This window comes from Schistocerca piceifrons, chromosome 8 (assembly GCF_021461385.2).
Source record: "Schistocerca piceifrons isolate TAMUIC-IGC-003096 chromosome 8, iqSchPice1.1, whole genome shotgun sequence".
NCBI classification, from domain to species: Eukaryota; Metazoa; Arthropoda; class Insecta; order Orthoptera; family Acrididae; genus Schistocerca; species Schistocerca piceifrons.
This window is the reverse complement of record NC_060145.1, coordinates 398,680,102-398,696,328: the sequence shown is the minus strand read 5'-3', so window position 1 is coordinate 398,696,328 and position 16,227 is coordinate 398,680,102. Positions and strand designations below refer to the sequence as shown.

The following is a 16,227-nucleotide window of genomic DNA, read 5'->3' as shown; positions in this document are numbered from 1 at the left end:
CGACATCATTTATCCCAGCGATGGTGATCCAACAGCCAGCAAAAGAGCTTTTCTATAGTTCAAAAATATACAATATGCACATGGAAACTGAAGTTGTGTGATGTGTTCAGGTGACTCAGATCAAAGACCTTTTGATGCAAATCCAAACGTATAGTTTCAAGTTTTGATCCCAAAAACTTTTTTACCAGCCTCAAAGAGTTAAAACAGCATTGCCTACTCTTTAGTTTCACTTGTACGGATAATTCAAGCTGCATAAACATCAAGCATACAGGTGACACCACCTTTTAATTAAATTTGTACAGGTACTACACATAAATTAACGGTAGTAGTACCATCTGCAATCTGAATGAACACAAAATGATTTTGCTTCACCTGTTTTATAGTGGCCCGTAGAGTACGAACTTCCTCTGTGTGTGCATTCAGAAGCACTGGAAGGTCAGCTTTTTTATCTTCAAATCGTTTCAATGCTAGATCTTGACGCTTCTGAAGTGTGCGTAGCATCCTGTTTTCAGTAGCTAGTTCCTAAAACAGTAAAAATTCAGATTAACATATCAACGAAAGGCATATATAAAATACAGAATATAACACCACCTAACACAGTGCTATGAACATGTAAAACAGTAATTTACCAGAACTACCACTTGACCCAATATGAATGGATCTGTAACTGTTCAAAATGAAAGAGAGATGCCACATAAAAATTATTTGATGCAACAAACACTTAGAAGTTTCAATTATTTTAGAGAATATCCTACTCCTGGAAAAGAAACAAAACACAGATATACAAGTCTTTAATGGCAGCAGGGATCAGTATGCCCAATAGAGTACGAAGTACGGGAAACTTTTAAGCTTTATTTTTCAGTCCATTAGTGTACCTGTCACGCTATGTTACCTGTTTGATAAATCATTAGCCATAATTAAACAAAAAAAGATATTTCTATTCTACTGTATGTATCACAGTTACTTGGCATTATTACTTGTATATTCGTAAATAAATAGTGAATGAATGGGACAACAGGAAAGGAGAAACTTTTCTTTTAAGTACCTATGTTTTATCAAAATAGCTGTAAAAACTGTAACAATGGGTTTGTGAATCAAAAAGTGGGAAATATGTAAAACGTTTCTGCTGAGTTATGGTGAACATATATGTCTCTCAGCAGCCTATTTTGTATAACTAGAAAGTTTATCATCATATCATGATGATGATGCAATGTCAGAATACAAGAGAATTATAAACAGTAGAACATTCACTCTTTAGAAAATGCGTTTGTCATACCACAACAATTAGGCTCAAACTAATGCAGGTGCGGAATAGAAGAGCTTTGCATAAAATGACAATAAGGTATTGTATGATGCAATGTGACCACAGCATGATCTGTAAGGCTGCAGTGATCTTAAAGCTTTGTCCATAGTATTGTATCAACATTACAGTATTAAAATGGGTATATACCTGTCTGTATTGATACCATCTGCTGCTGGCCTACGTGCTACTCACTTGGCTTCCATGGTCCAAAAATAGCAAACTTGTCAAACTTCAATGGCACATGGATGCTGACATTGGCATAGAGGATACATGCCAAGTTATGGTATGAGATTTCTTTGGATATATCATGCGGTCTACACTCCCACATACTGAACTCATTGTGGAAAGCAAACAGTACATTTAGTACATTTTAGAGCCTAAGCAGCAGCCTTTCTATCGGGCATTTGCACATGCTACAGCAACACTAAGAGATGGCCTCCTTCAAACAAAAGAGCTGACTTCGTTCGTTCAAACAAGAGCAGGTGCAACTGTTTCAGTGGCATAATATATTGGTAACTGAACACATTTGTGGTATGGATGGTGAGAAACTTGTTCATCGGAGTCTGCCAGTTGCCTGTTCTAGCTTTGTGGACATGCATACACCACAGCATTCAAAAACTACAATTGCAGCACATAGAGGACACAGATGTCATTGCAACTGCACAGATTACCCCTATGTGCCTCCCGTCAGACCCAAATTCTGAACCTATCCCCACACTACTGATGTAGTGCCCCTTGCCCATTATTCTCATTACTCATAGCTTTTTTCTGTCATGGGCATTTACATCACTGAGAAGTGGTTTTGGGCCAGCTTACCTACAATTCCCTGCTTATGGAGATCCCCTCATCTTGTTTTGATGCTGACAAACGAAATTCAGTTCTGCAATGACTTCTGCAGTTGCTGTACTTTCATTTTTCATCACAATCCTCTTCAATTAATGGCTGTCACATTTCGGCCACTTTGGTTGCGGAAGTGCCCACCATATGAGCATCCACAATTTTCCCACATTCGAATTCACTTGGCTCCAACATATTGCATTCACAGCAACAGAGAACACTGTTCTGACCAAGACTTGACACTTGCAATGCACTGAGGACATTGATAGATGCCTTTCATGGTTAAATACTACAGCGCAACCTGCATGTTTGGTTAGCATCAGCATTTGTGTTCAGGCATGCATTTCTCGCAGTATTTCCAAATTTTTGTCCAACCCCTGAACCATAAATGCTAAACTGAGATCATCTTCAATTATCTTATCATGATCAAAGCATTTTTTCACAAATACATCAATTTCTTTCTATGTTCAGCAACACAATGCCTGTTGATTCAGACACCTTATACTATTATTCGTAAGAATTTTCACTCTTCAATAAAATATTTGCACGTACATGATTGTGTCATTATGTTGTTTATTACCTCTTGCAGGTGGCTTCATCAGGGTGATGTGTCTACAATACCCTTTTTCTTTCCAATGCATTCTCACTTAACGGAAATATTTAAAACTACAATATACAATGTAATTAGACATTCTCATACCTCTTTGCTCAGTTTAGGCATTTTGTTTCATTTATCTAATAACTGGCCCATGATTAAATGAAATATTTGTAATTTAATTAATAAAATCATTTTTGTTACAAAATTTCAAACTGGTCACAGTTGCAAATTTCCACATTTTAAAAATCTTATCTGAAACGCATTTAAAATTTAAACTGCACATCAGAAGATTCAACTACTTGAAACAAGTTTTGAGTTAATTAATGCAGGTGCTTTAAGTGACCACTAGACTTAAGTGTGTAAATATGAAGAGATGTATGGCTGTCTGTCTGAGTGTGTTTTGCATGGCAACTTCTCTTCAAGTTGAGTGGTTGGTATGACCTTTTAGTTACTGCTCATTTTACACCAAGACTTTCTATTACTACAAAGAAATCTTTACCCTGAAAAGATGGCAATAGTATCAAAACAAAATGCACAATAGTAAGTATTTCACAGACTGAAAATTGCAAGCATAGATTTATTGTAATCTATTTATTACTACAACAAAATACTTTACCCTGAAAAGATGGCAATAGTTTCAAAACAAATGTGCAACAGTAAGTATTTCACAGACTGAAAATTGCAAGCAAAGGTTTATTGTAATATTAACAGAATCTTCCGTCAGTTCTTGGTAGAACAACATTATAATAATAAATGAAAAGCACCAGTTTGCTTTTGTTCTACAATATTATTTTTATTGCTAACATACTATAAAAGACGGTTAATTGTGCTGTTGTGGCACATTTTATCATATTAACAGAATCTTCCGTCGGTTCTTGGTAGAACAACATTATAATAATAAATGAAAAGCAAACTGGTGCTTTTCATTTATTATAAAAATAATATTGTAGAACAAAAGCAAACTGGTGCTTTTCATTTATTATTGTTTATTGTAATCTTCGGTAAATTGTTTTTGGGTATGTAATTGCACTGTGACATATTGACCATCATTTCTGGTACTGCTCCAAGATGATATATTTGCATCTAACAACCAATGGCCTCTAAGAAATAAACAACTGAGGTGCTTCCTATACAAAGATGTAACAAAGTAATCAAACAAGTTCAAAGTTACATTTCTTGGTGGACAATTCCTGCACTGAAGCAGGCCATATTATTTTCATGGTTAATTTTCAAAATTGTCCTGTTGGCACTGACTTCATGAAGAGACCTGGGAGAACTGATGAGAGAGATTTAATCTTTTCCTACGATATGACATAAGGTTGTTGACCCAGTGCAACTTAATTTATACACTTTATATTAGTATGGTGATGTGAATGGGTATTTTATGAAAAAGAAAATAAAGCCACAGAAAAACAGTGGGATGGTCTCAAAAATTCTGATATTATTTTTCTGCTGACCGTTGTGTTATCTCACAAATAAATACGTAGTTACATTATGATACAACACACTCGAATTATTTTTCTGACAATTAAATTATTTCTACTTTATGTTTTAAGGAAATATGTTCAAAACAAATAAACTTCAAATTAAATAGACGAAAGTCCTATCCATCGAGGCAATTACACATTGGTCAATCATACAGTTGGAGCTTAACAAGTGAGCAGCTTCTGCCATCTGTATTAGCAGAATAAAAGCATACAAACCAGCAACATGTGACTATTTCAGTGATATCTGGAATATGTTTACTGTACAAGCTGTGTCACATGCATAATACAAAATGTGAAAAATTATGATGGGAGATCGAACAGTATAAAAGTAAGTCCTAATCCCTATACCACCCCAAAAAAGGCATCTTTTCAGATATTACATCTCATGTTAACAGAAGAATCAATTCTCAAACAAGTGATATTTTGGTCCTTTTTAAATGAGAAGGCCAGATAATCTCAATAACAGACGTAGAAGCAACAGGTCAAAAGTAAACAGACAATTACTGGTATTAAAGAACAACCTCAATATTTTAACAGTAAGAGATGACAACAAAATATCAGTATATGTGTCAAAGGCGGAGTGCTGAATATAAGACATGGCCTCTAGGGCAAATTTACCGTGTGTTCAATTTAAAGAGCTTTCATCCTGGTGAGTAATGGCACTGTAGTATTAGCTACAGATATGTAATGTGGCATGTGGATCTGAGTTTTAGTACTAACTTTCTTTTCATGGTGCTAATTCACTGGTAGACACTGTCTGCAATAGGAATCAAATACAAGATCACTGCATGTGTTACCAAAGAGGAAGTGGCACTGCAAACAGTATTGAGAACTTACAATATGTAAATAGAACAGGAGAATGGCAATGGAATATGAATAAAACGCAATGAACAAATAAAAAATTTTTACTGCAATCGGACATTGAGAACACAAAAAGCGACACTTACCTAAACAAACAAGACAAATGGAAAATCTGTGGAAAATGTTAGTTCATGAAATTTCAGTACTCCTATCAGACTTAAAATCTCTGCACTACAATGGCTTCGCTGAATAAAGACATATGCTGATGTGTGTATCCAAATGCTACAGATTAATGTTTTTCTCACAAGTATCCAAAACATTAACAACCACTGTGAAAAATGGAAACCACAGTGTAAAATGAATATCTATGTAAAATGAATATCTTTATGTTGAATGAGGACCAACTTGGGAAACTGACACATATAAGCTAAAGCTGAAAAAATTCAATTGTGTTAAGTGTATCAGTATATGAATAGGTTTTTAAAACAAAACAAATGTTGGAGCCTGAACAAAAAGTAAATGATAGTAGTAACTTCAGACTGAACAACAATGAAATAATATGTAAAATAACGGAAAGGCTACAACTCACCTACAGCCGACTTATGTTTGGCACACTGAAACACACAAAAGAAAATTGTGTATACCAGTTTCCAAGCTTTTTCCCTTTCTCTGGTGGAAGCATACATTCACACAGAGAACCATACAGATACCCAAACATACACGACCATGGCCATGGCGAGGCTGACTGTTGTTTATTGCCAGTGGTTGCCTGGGGAGTGGGTAAGGAAGCATGAACAAACAAGGCAAGGAGGAAGTAGTGGGACGAGTGCATAGCAAGATGAAGTTAAGAGGTCAGAGCATATTAAGATATAGGAGAGAGAGAGGGTTGGTTATTTCTAATGTCCAGACGGATTGCTGTATAGTATGGCTGTACAATAATGGCTGCTTTCACACATGGCACTGCCTTTTCCTTTTACAGGCTAGGAAATGGCTGTGACTGGATTGCAAAGGGAGGTTGGAGGGGGGGGGGGGGTAGGTGTATGGAACAGGTCTCGCACCTGGAATGGCCCATGGGGTGCAGGATTGGGAAGAGGATTGGAACAGGGATGGCCAAGGATAGTCTGTAGGTTGGGTAGGTGGTGGAACATAACTTTGAGTGATGTGGGTAGGATGTCCCTCACCTCAGGGCACAATGAGAGATAGTCAGAGCCCTTATGAAGGATGTTGTTAAGCTTTTCAAGGCCAGGGTGATACTATGTGATGAGTGGAGTGTTGGTCAGAGGCTGGTTAACAGGTTTACTGATGTCAGATGAAAAGATGGCACTGGAAATCTGTTTCTGGATGAGTTAGATAGAATATTGGCTGTCAATAGGGGCTCTGGTAAGGTCATCAGTATATTTCGACAACTCCTGCTTTCCACTGCAGATGCAGCATCCATGGATGGTGAGGCTGTAAGGAAGAGACTTTTTGACATGGAATGTATGACTGCTGTCAAAGTGGAGTTACTGCTGGTAATGGGTGTGGTTGATAAGAACAGATGTATTCATGGAACCATCAGAGAAGTGGAAATCAACTTCTAAGAGGTGGCTTATTTTGTGGGAACGACCTGGTGAAACCCATTTAGGTATGTGCTGAAGTTATGGAGGAAAGGTTGTCTGTTGTTGCCATTATTCCAGATGATGAAAATGTCATCAATGAATCTGAATCAGTTCATGGGTTTTAAAGTGCTGACTGGAGAGCAACACTTCCTCCAGATGGCCCATAATGGGGGTGGGGGGGTACACGGACCATCCACAGTAACCAACAAGGAGGTTGGTGGTAACAGGACAGGAACTATGGTAAGGCAGTGAAGGAAGTGAGCAGTGTCTTGAATGGGAGGTTAAGGCAATATTTTGGAAGTGTTAGTCTACAAAGGCAGAGGTTCCTTCTGTGGAAGCATTATAACTATTCACAATGGGACAACCAGTAGGATAACTAGTGGGGTTGGGTCTGTGGAACTTACAGAGCTAAAAGGTAGGTGTGCAGGGGGTTGCTGGTGTGAGGAGGGAGATGAAGGCAGGGGGAGATTTCGGGCTAGACTTAGGGCCTCTGCTTCTGGGATGGAATCATGGTTACCACCACCTTTTTTGTCACTATGGATGCAACCTCCTAATACACCAACATCCCCTATGCCCATGGCCTTGTTATCATGGAATGCTACCTTTCCAAATGTTCTCCTAAAACCAAATGCACCATCTCTTTTCTAATCCTCATAACCAACCACATCCTGAACCACAATTATTTCATTTTTGAAGGTTAAATCTATAAACAAATCCATGTTCCTGCTACGAGTTCTCACATGGGATAATCCATTGCCACCTTATTTATAGGCCATCTGTAGGAACCCTTCCTCTCCGGTCTGCACCTAAAAGCCCTTCTCTGTGCAGATAGATCGATGATCTGGAATCATGGTCACGACAAAATTGGCTCTTTCCTCCACAACCTCAATACCTACTTCCCCATCCACTTCACCTCGTCCTTTTCAACTCAACGAGCCACCTTTCTAGATGTCGATCTCCACCCCTCAGATGGCTTCATAAATATGTCTGTTATATTGAGCGCACCAACTACCAACAGTATCCTCATTTTGACATCGGTCACCAGTTCCACATTAAAAAATATTGTCCTTGAAGCCTACTCACCTGTGGATGCCACATCTGCAGTGGAAAGCAGGTGGTGTTAGAATGCATTGATAACCTTAACAGGGCCTTGTCGACAGACAGTAACCTACACAGCTCATCCACAAACAGATCCCCAATGTCATCTCCTCCTCCGCCTCCAGATAAACTCTTAACCAATACTACAGGGCTATTACAAATGATTGAAGCGATTTCATAAATTCACTGTAGCTCCATTCATTGACATATGGTCACGACACACTACAGATACGTAGAAAAACTCATAAAGTTTTGTTCGGCTGAAGCCGCACTTCAGGTTTCTGCCGCCAGAGCGCTCGAGAGCGCAGCGAGACAAAATGGCGACAGGAGCCGAGAAAGCGTATGTCGTGCTTGAAATGCACTCACATCAGTCAGTCATAACAGTGCAACGACACTTCAGGATGAAGTTCAACAAAGATCCACGAACTGCTAACTCCATTCGGCGATGGCATGCGCAGTTTAAAGCTTCTGGATGCCTCTGTAAGGGGAAATCAACGGGTCGGCCTGCAGTGAGCGAAGAAACGATTGAACGCGTGAGGGCAAGTTTCACGCGTAGCCGCGGAAGTCGACGAATAAAGCAAGCACGGAGCTAAACGTACCACAGCCGACGGTTTGGAAAATCTTACGGAAAAGGCTAAAGCATAAGCATTTCTTAAACAGGAGATTGGAAAACCGATGGATCAGTCGTGGTGGAGATCATGATCAACAATTCATGTCATGGCCTCCACGCTCTCCCGACTTAACCCCATATGATTTCTTTCTGTGGGGTTATGTGAAAGATTCAGTGTTTAAACCTCCTCTACCAAGAAACGTGCCAGAACTGCGAGCTCGCATCAACGATGCTTTCGAACTCATTAATGGGGACATGCTGCGCCGAGTGTGGGAGGAACTTGATTATCGGCTTGATGTCTGCCAAATCACTAAAGGGGCACATATCGAACATTTGTGAATGCCTAAAAAAACTTTTTGAGTTTTTGTATGTGTGTGCAAAGCATTGTGAAAATATCTCAAATAATAAAGTTATTGTAGAGCTGTGAAATCGCTTCAATCATTTGTAATAACCCTGTATTATTATTACCCAATGTCACCCGGGCCTTGAAAAGTTCCAATTCCACCACCAAACCAACCTACAGAATATCTTTGTTCATCCATATTCCAAACCTGCTCCCCATGGGTCATTCTCTTGTGGCTGACATAGGTGCAAGACCTATTCGTACAACCACCCACCCACCCCTTGCTACTGCAGTCCAGTCACAAGGCATTTCTTACCATATAAAAGATAGGGTCACATGTGAAAGCAGTCATGTAGTATATTAGCAATGCTGCAATTAATGAACAGAATTCTTTACGGACATGGCAATCAACCAACTGTCTACTCGCATGAATGCTCAAAACAGTGCCGAAGCACGAACTTGACCATCCAGTTACCGAACATGCTGCACACGACGACACAAATTATTTCTACAGCTACTTCACTAAGCAAGTCATTTGTATACTCCCTTCTAGCACTCGATTCTTAGAATTACAAAGGAGGGAATCGTCTCTCCAGCGTATCCTGCACTCTCGGAATCCCCCTAGCCTAAGCCTCCACTAGCCTGTATCCCACTGCCTCACCTTACCTTTTCCCTTCTCTCTTCTGTGCACAGCACTCCTTCCCCATCTAGACCATGTACTGCCTTCTCCCACCACTCTCCAGCCCTCCTCTCCATTTGCCCCCCCCCCCTTTCTCTCTCTCTTTCCTCTCCTTCCTCCCTATCCCTTTTCAATTCCTGTCCATTCCTCTCTGTCACCCTCCTCATCTCCGCCTTCCTTTCATTTCCTCCTCACCCTATCTCTTACATGTGCTATGCTCTGTACTCCCTTCACCTTGTTGTGCTGCCACTGAGCTACCTGTGGAAAGACCTGTCTCACACTATCCCACTACCCTCTTCTCACCTCATGCATCCTATCCTATCCCCTCATCACTGCGAACTGTACAGGCAACTGCAATGAATAACCAACAGCCAGTCTGGGTGTGGCCATGGACATGTGTGTGTGTGTGTGTGTGTGTGTGTGTGTGTGTGTGTGTGTGTGTGTGTGTACTTCCACTGCACAGAGGGCAAAAGCTTGAAACTGTTGTTGTGGTCTTCTGTCCAGAGACTGGTTTGATGCAGCTGTCCATGCTACCCTATCCTGTGCAAGCCTCTTCATCTCCGAGTAACTACTGCAACCTACATCCTTCTAGATCTGCTTAGTGTACTTCATCTCTTGGTGTCTCTCTATGATTTTTACTCTCCACACTTCCCTCCAATACCAAATTGGTGATCCCTTGATGCCTCAAAATATGTCTACCAACCGATCCCTTCTTTTAATCACGTTGTGCCACAAAGACCTCTTCTCCCCAATTCTATTCAGTACCTCCTCATTAGTTACGTGATCTACCCATCAAATCTTCAGTATTCTTCTGTAGCACCACATTTTGAAAGCTCTTTTTGTCTAAACTATTTATCATGCGTGTTTCACATCTGCACATGGCTACACTCCATACAAATACTTTTACTAAAAGACTTCCTTGCACTTTAATCTATACCCAATGCTAACAAATTTCTCTTCTTCAGAAACGCCTTCCTTGCCACAGCCAGTCTAAATTTTATATCCTCTTTACTTCAACCATCATCAGTTATTTTGCTCCCCAAATAGCAAAAGTCATCTACTACTTTAAGTGTCTCATTTCCTAATCTAATTCAATCACCATCACCTGATTTAATTAGACTACTTTCCATTATGTTTGTTTTGCTTTTGTTGATGTTCCTCTTATATCCTCCTTTCAAGACACTGTTCATTCCATTCAACTGATCTTCAAGGTCCTTTGCTGTCTCTGACAGAATTACAATGTCATCGGCAAACCTCAAAGTCTTTATTTCCTCTCCATGGATTTTAATTCCTAATCCAAATTTACTTTACTGCTTGCTCAATATACAGACTAAACAACATTGGGGATAGATTACAACCCTGTCTTACTCCCTTCTCAATCACTGCTTCCCTTTCATGCCCCTCGACTCTCATAACTGCCATCTGGTTTCTGTACAAATTGTAAATAGCCTTTTGCTTCCTATATTTTACCCCTGCTGCCTTCAGAATTTTAAAGGGAGTATTCCAGTCAACATTGTCAAAAGCTTTCTCTAAGTCTCCAAATGCTAGAAATGTAGGTTTGCCTTTCCTTAATCTATCTTCTAAGATGTGTCGTAGGGTCAGTATTGCCTCAAGAGTTCCGTGATTTCTACAGAATCCAAACTGATTTTCCCCAAGGTCAGCTTCTACCTGGTTTTCCAATCATCTGTAAAGAATTTGTGTTAGTATTTTGCAGCCATGACTTCTAAAATGATAGTTCAGTAATTTTCACACCTGTCAACACCTGCTTTCTTTGGGATTGGGATTATTATATTCCTCTTGAAGCTTGAGGGAATTTCACCTGTCTCATACATCTTGCTCACCAGATGGTAGAGTTTTCTCATGGCTGGCTCTCCCAAGGCTATAAGTTCTAACGGAATGTTGTCTAGTCCTGGGCCCTCATTTCGACTTAGGTCTTTCAGTGCTCTGTCAAACTCCTCATGCAATTTCATATCTCCCATTTAATCATCATCTTCATTTACATAATATTTCCCTCAAATACATTGTCCTTGTATAGACCCTCTACATATTCCTTCCACCATTCTGCCTTCCCTTCTTTGCTTAGGACTGGTTCTCCATCTGAGCTCTTCATTCTCATACAAGTGGTTCTCTTTTCTACAAATGTCTCTTCAATTTTCCTGTAGGCAATATCTATCTTACCCCTAGTGATATATGCCTCTACACCCTTACATTTGTCCTCTAGCCATCCTTGCTTATCCATTGTGCGCTTCCTATCGACCTAATTTTTGATACGTTTGTATTCCTTTTCGCCTGCTTTGTTTACTGCATTTTTATATTTTCTCTCATTTCATCAATTAAATTCAAAATTTCTTCTGTTACCCAAGGATTTCTACTAGCCCTAATCTTTTTACCTACTAGATCCTCTGCTGCGTTCACTATTTCATCTCTCAAAGCTACCCATTCTTCTTCTACTGTATTTCTTTCCCATGTTTTTATCAATTGTTCCCTAATGCTCTCTCTGAAACTCTCTACAACCTCTGGTTCTTTCAGTTTATCCAGGTTCCATCTTCTAAAATTCCCACCATTTTGCTTTTTCTTCAGTTTTCATCTATAGTTCATAACCAATAAATTGTGGTCAGAGTCCACATCTGCCCCTGAGATGTCTTACAATTGAAAACCTGGTTCCTAAATCTCTGTCTTACCGTTATATACTCTATCTGAAGCCTTCCAGTGACTCCAGGCCTCTTCCACATATACAGCCTCCTTTCGTGATTTTTAAACAAAATGTTAGCTATGATTAAGATATGCTCTGTGCAGAATTCTACCACGCAGCTTCCTCTTTCATTCCTTACCCCCAGTCCATATTCACAAATTACTTTTCCTTCTCTTCCTTTCCCTAGTATCGAATTCCAATCCCTCATGACTATTAAATTTTTGTCTGCCTTAACTATCTGAATAATTTCTTCTATTGCATCATACATTTCTTCAATCTCTTCATCATCTGTGGAGCTAGTTGGCATATGAACTTGTACTACTGTGGAAGGTGTGAACTTCATGTGTATTTTGGCTACAATAATGTGTTCACTATGCTGTTCATAGTAACGTACCCACGCTCCTCTTTTTTTTTTTTTATTCATTATTAAACCTACTCCTGCATTACCCCTATTTGATTTTATATTTATAATTCTGTATTCACCTAACCAGAAGTCTTGTTCTTCCTGCCACCGAACTCCGCAATTCCTACTATAGCTAACTTTAACCTATCCATTTCCCTTTTTAAATTTTCTAACCTACCTGTCCGATTAAGGGATCTGACATTCCACACTCCGATCCATAGAACGCCAGTTTTCTTTCTTCTGATAACGACTTCCTCTGCCCAGAGATCAGAATGAGGGACTGTTTTACCTCTGGAATATTTTACCCAACAGGACACCATCATTATTTAACCATACAGTAAACCTGCATGCCTTTGGGAAAAATTACGGCTGTAGTTTCTCCCTGATTTCAACCGTTCACAGTACCAGCACAGCAAGGCCATTTTGGTTAATGTTACAAGGCCAATTTAGTCAATCACCCCGACCGTTGACCCGGCAACTACTGAAAAGGCTGTTGCCCCTCTTCAAGAATCATACTTTTGTCTGGCCTCTCAGCAGATACCCCTCTGTTGTTGTTGCACCTACGGTACGGCTACCTGTATCACTGAGGCACACAAGCCTCCCCACCAACGGCAATGTCCACGGTTCATGGGGGAGCTTGAAACTATAGATAACATTATTGGCAAACAATGATCTGCCAGATACGTAAAATTAGTAAACAACAGTCTCAATCACACAGTCACTTATTAAAAATATGATTGCTGTGACTGGGGTCAGCACAGCTGTTCCAGCCATCATCATCATCATCATCATCAGGCACATGGTGCATTATCTGAAGATGTCCTACTACTTGAGGCGAAACTGGTCGTATTTTTAGTAAATGACTGTGCGATTGTGACTGCTTTTTACTAATTATAAAAGCTCAAAAGTTAATGTAAATAGTGCCACTCATGAGTCAGCTACAGTTGAGTGGTTGCCTTTCCTATATTTTATGTATTATAACTGGAGAATGATATATGCATACGTCAAGGGTACTGTAACAGATATCCACTGGTACATTTTTTTTACAAAACTTTTTTGTTAAATGAACTTATATTTTAAACAACGGAAAATCCAAAGTGAAATAGAGCCTTAGCACCTGACGATGACAGGAGTGTGTGTGTGTGTGGTTTTGTCCAAGTCTGACGAAGGGCTTAGTCCAATCAGTAATAATGTCTAGCAGTCCGTCTGCCACCTAATGGCTCCTCTATGTGGTGAGTACTAATCTAAATTTCACTGTTGAATTTATTTTTTAAATATTCTGAAGAAACTAAACAAGGAAGGTAAAAGAATGCAGAGAATGAAAGTCTAAGTAAGCAACTGTGTGTGTTGTGATCAGAGATGATCTATCAGTCATGCCATAAATTCAAAACAACTGGAGGAATGGCAATCAAAGACAGTGTCTGGAAGAAAAATACAGTTTGAAATTTAATAAATCAAACCCAACATTCAATGCAACAGTATGAGTTATCATGAATGGACATGTTGAAGATACAAATCGCATAAATCTGCAGTAAAATCTAAATGGACACTATAACTGCGACATGTCTTATAATAACTGTGAATGAAGCCACTGACGTAGAGGTGAGTGCCAGGTGACAGTATAATTCCCTTGGTTGAAGCAGACCGTTAATGAAAAAGAAACTTTGTCAGTATTACCCAACAAGGACAACAATATTTAGTACAGAGTATTATGATAGAGTAAAAGGGGGATTGGGAAGAGGGGGGGGGGGGGGGGGGGGGGAGAAAGGAAGGAACAAATGATGAAACTTTATGAGGTTATCATCTGAACTCAGTGCTACTGAAAACATCTGTTTCTTGATGTATATGAATGGTACCTTTCTCATCTGGCCTCTTGGCTCTGAAGAATTCAATCACTTCTTAGGCCACAAGAGTTTGTATATCCTAAAATCAAATTTAGCCAGAGAGCAAAAAGATAATTATTTCACTTTATGACTCTTCACAATAAAATGCAAAGAGAATGGATGCTTGGAGCATACTGTTTATGGAAGCTCATAAACACCAGTTTATAATTACATGGGCCACTTGACATCATCCAATTATAATGCGACATTTTCCGAGCTTGTAGAAAGCAGCATTTTGTGAGGTGTTTTAAGATTCAATTGCCTAGAGGTACTTGTTTGTGTCTGCAACAAGGAGCTGATGGGTCAGACCTCCCTACTCCTTGTAAAGTGAGTCACCAGGCACTGTCACAAAGCATGCTAAATGTTGGGATCCAAGCCTAGTAGGTTTGCTTAGGTGTTGAAGACTTTCTGGTGAAATGAAATTTTCTCCCACTAAGAGTAGAAATAATGTGAAAATATCTGCCAGAGGACAGAACTTATCAAAGAAGTGTTATTTGCATGAGAAATATGACAGCCAATGAGAATGCTCAACTTTGCATCAAAAAATAATTAATCTGCACCTCTAGTCTGAATGGCAGAAAGGCCCCAATGTTTAAACAATGTTAAGAGTCCTTGGGGCTCACAAATAAATCTCTTGGTAGCCCTCCTGGGTATAGGTGGTGAGTTATGGACGGTCTAAGGTGAGAGAGACAGTGTAACATATTTCTGAAGTCAGTTGTTAGTGGCCCATAGTGTTCAAAAACTTATTTTTCCACACAATTGTCAGTCAGAAACTTCATATTAAATTGAGGAGATATCAGCAAGCAGGAGGTGACGCTGACAGAAGAGATGGACTTGTGGATGTATCACTGATCATATCACATATAAATTCAAATCGCCTGTTCACTTCTTTCTGTGTATTCAGGCTAATCTCAAAAACTACTGTAGAGATTTTGGTATGGTTTTTATCATAGACTGATTTATGTGGAGGGTTTGTGTATACGATTTACAATCATTTTGAGAAAACTGGCCAAACTGTAATGAGTTGTGAAATGCCACTGTGAAGATGATGCCATTGCCATCTACATCTGTACTCTGCAAATCACCATGAGGTGTATGGCAGAGGGTACATCCCATTGTGCCAGTTATTAAGGTTTCTTCCCGTTCCAATCAGATATGGATCATGGGAAGAACGATTGTTTGAATGCCTCTGTGCGTACAGAAATTATTCTAATATTATCATCATGATCCATATGTGAGCGATATGTAGGGGGTTATAGTATATTTCTTAAGTAATCTTTAAAAGCCGGTGCTTGAAACTTTGTTAATAGACTTTCTTGGGATAGTTTACTTCTATCTTCAAGAGCCTTGCAGTTCAGTTCCTTCAGTATCTCTGTGACACTCCCCACAGATTAAACAAACCTGTGACTATTCATGCTACCCTTCTCTGTACAATGTCCACTGTTAGTCCTATCTGGCATGCACCCTACACAGTTGATTAATATTCTAGAACTGGTCGCACCAGTGACTTGTACGCAATTTCCTTTGTAGACTGATTGCACTTCCCCAGTATTCTACCAATAAACCAAGGTCTGCCACCTGCTTTACCCGCGACTGATCCTATGCGATCATTTCATTTCATGTCCCTACAATTGTTACACTCACGTATCTGTATGAGTTGGCTAATTCCGACAGCAACTTATTGATATTATAGGATGCTACATTTTTTTTTTTTTTTTTTTTTCCATTTTGTGAAGGGCACAATTTTACATTTCTGAATGCTCAGAGCTAGTTGCCAATCTCTGCACTGCACTGAAATCCTATAAAGATCTGACTGAATATTTATGCAGCTTCTTTCAGATAGTACTTCATTATAGATAACTGCATTATCTGGAAAAACCTGATTTTACTATTAA

General features: G+C 39.4%; 1 protein-coding gene across 3 annotated transcripts in view; it reads right to left on the bottom strand.

Moving 5' to 3' along the window:
• Positions 1 to 16,227, bottom strand: part of LOC124711495 (lebercilin) — a 181,904-nt gene that overhangs the window by 111,540 nt on the left and 54,137 nt on the right. For all 3 annotated transcript variants that reach the window (XM_047241605.1, XM_047241608.1, XM_047241607.1), the window contains exon 5: positions 373 to 522. In XM_047241605.1, coding sequence (XP_047097561.1) covers positions 373 to 522 — 150 coding nt within the window. The remainder of the gene's footprint in view (positions 1 to 372; positions 523 to 16,227) is intronic.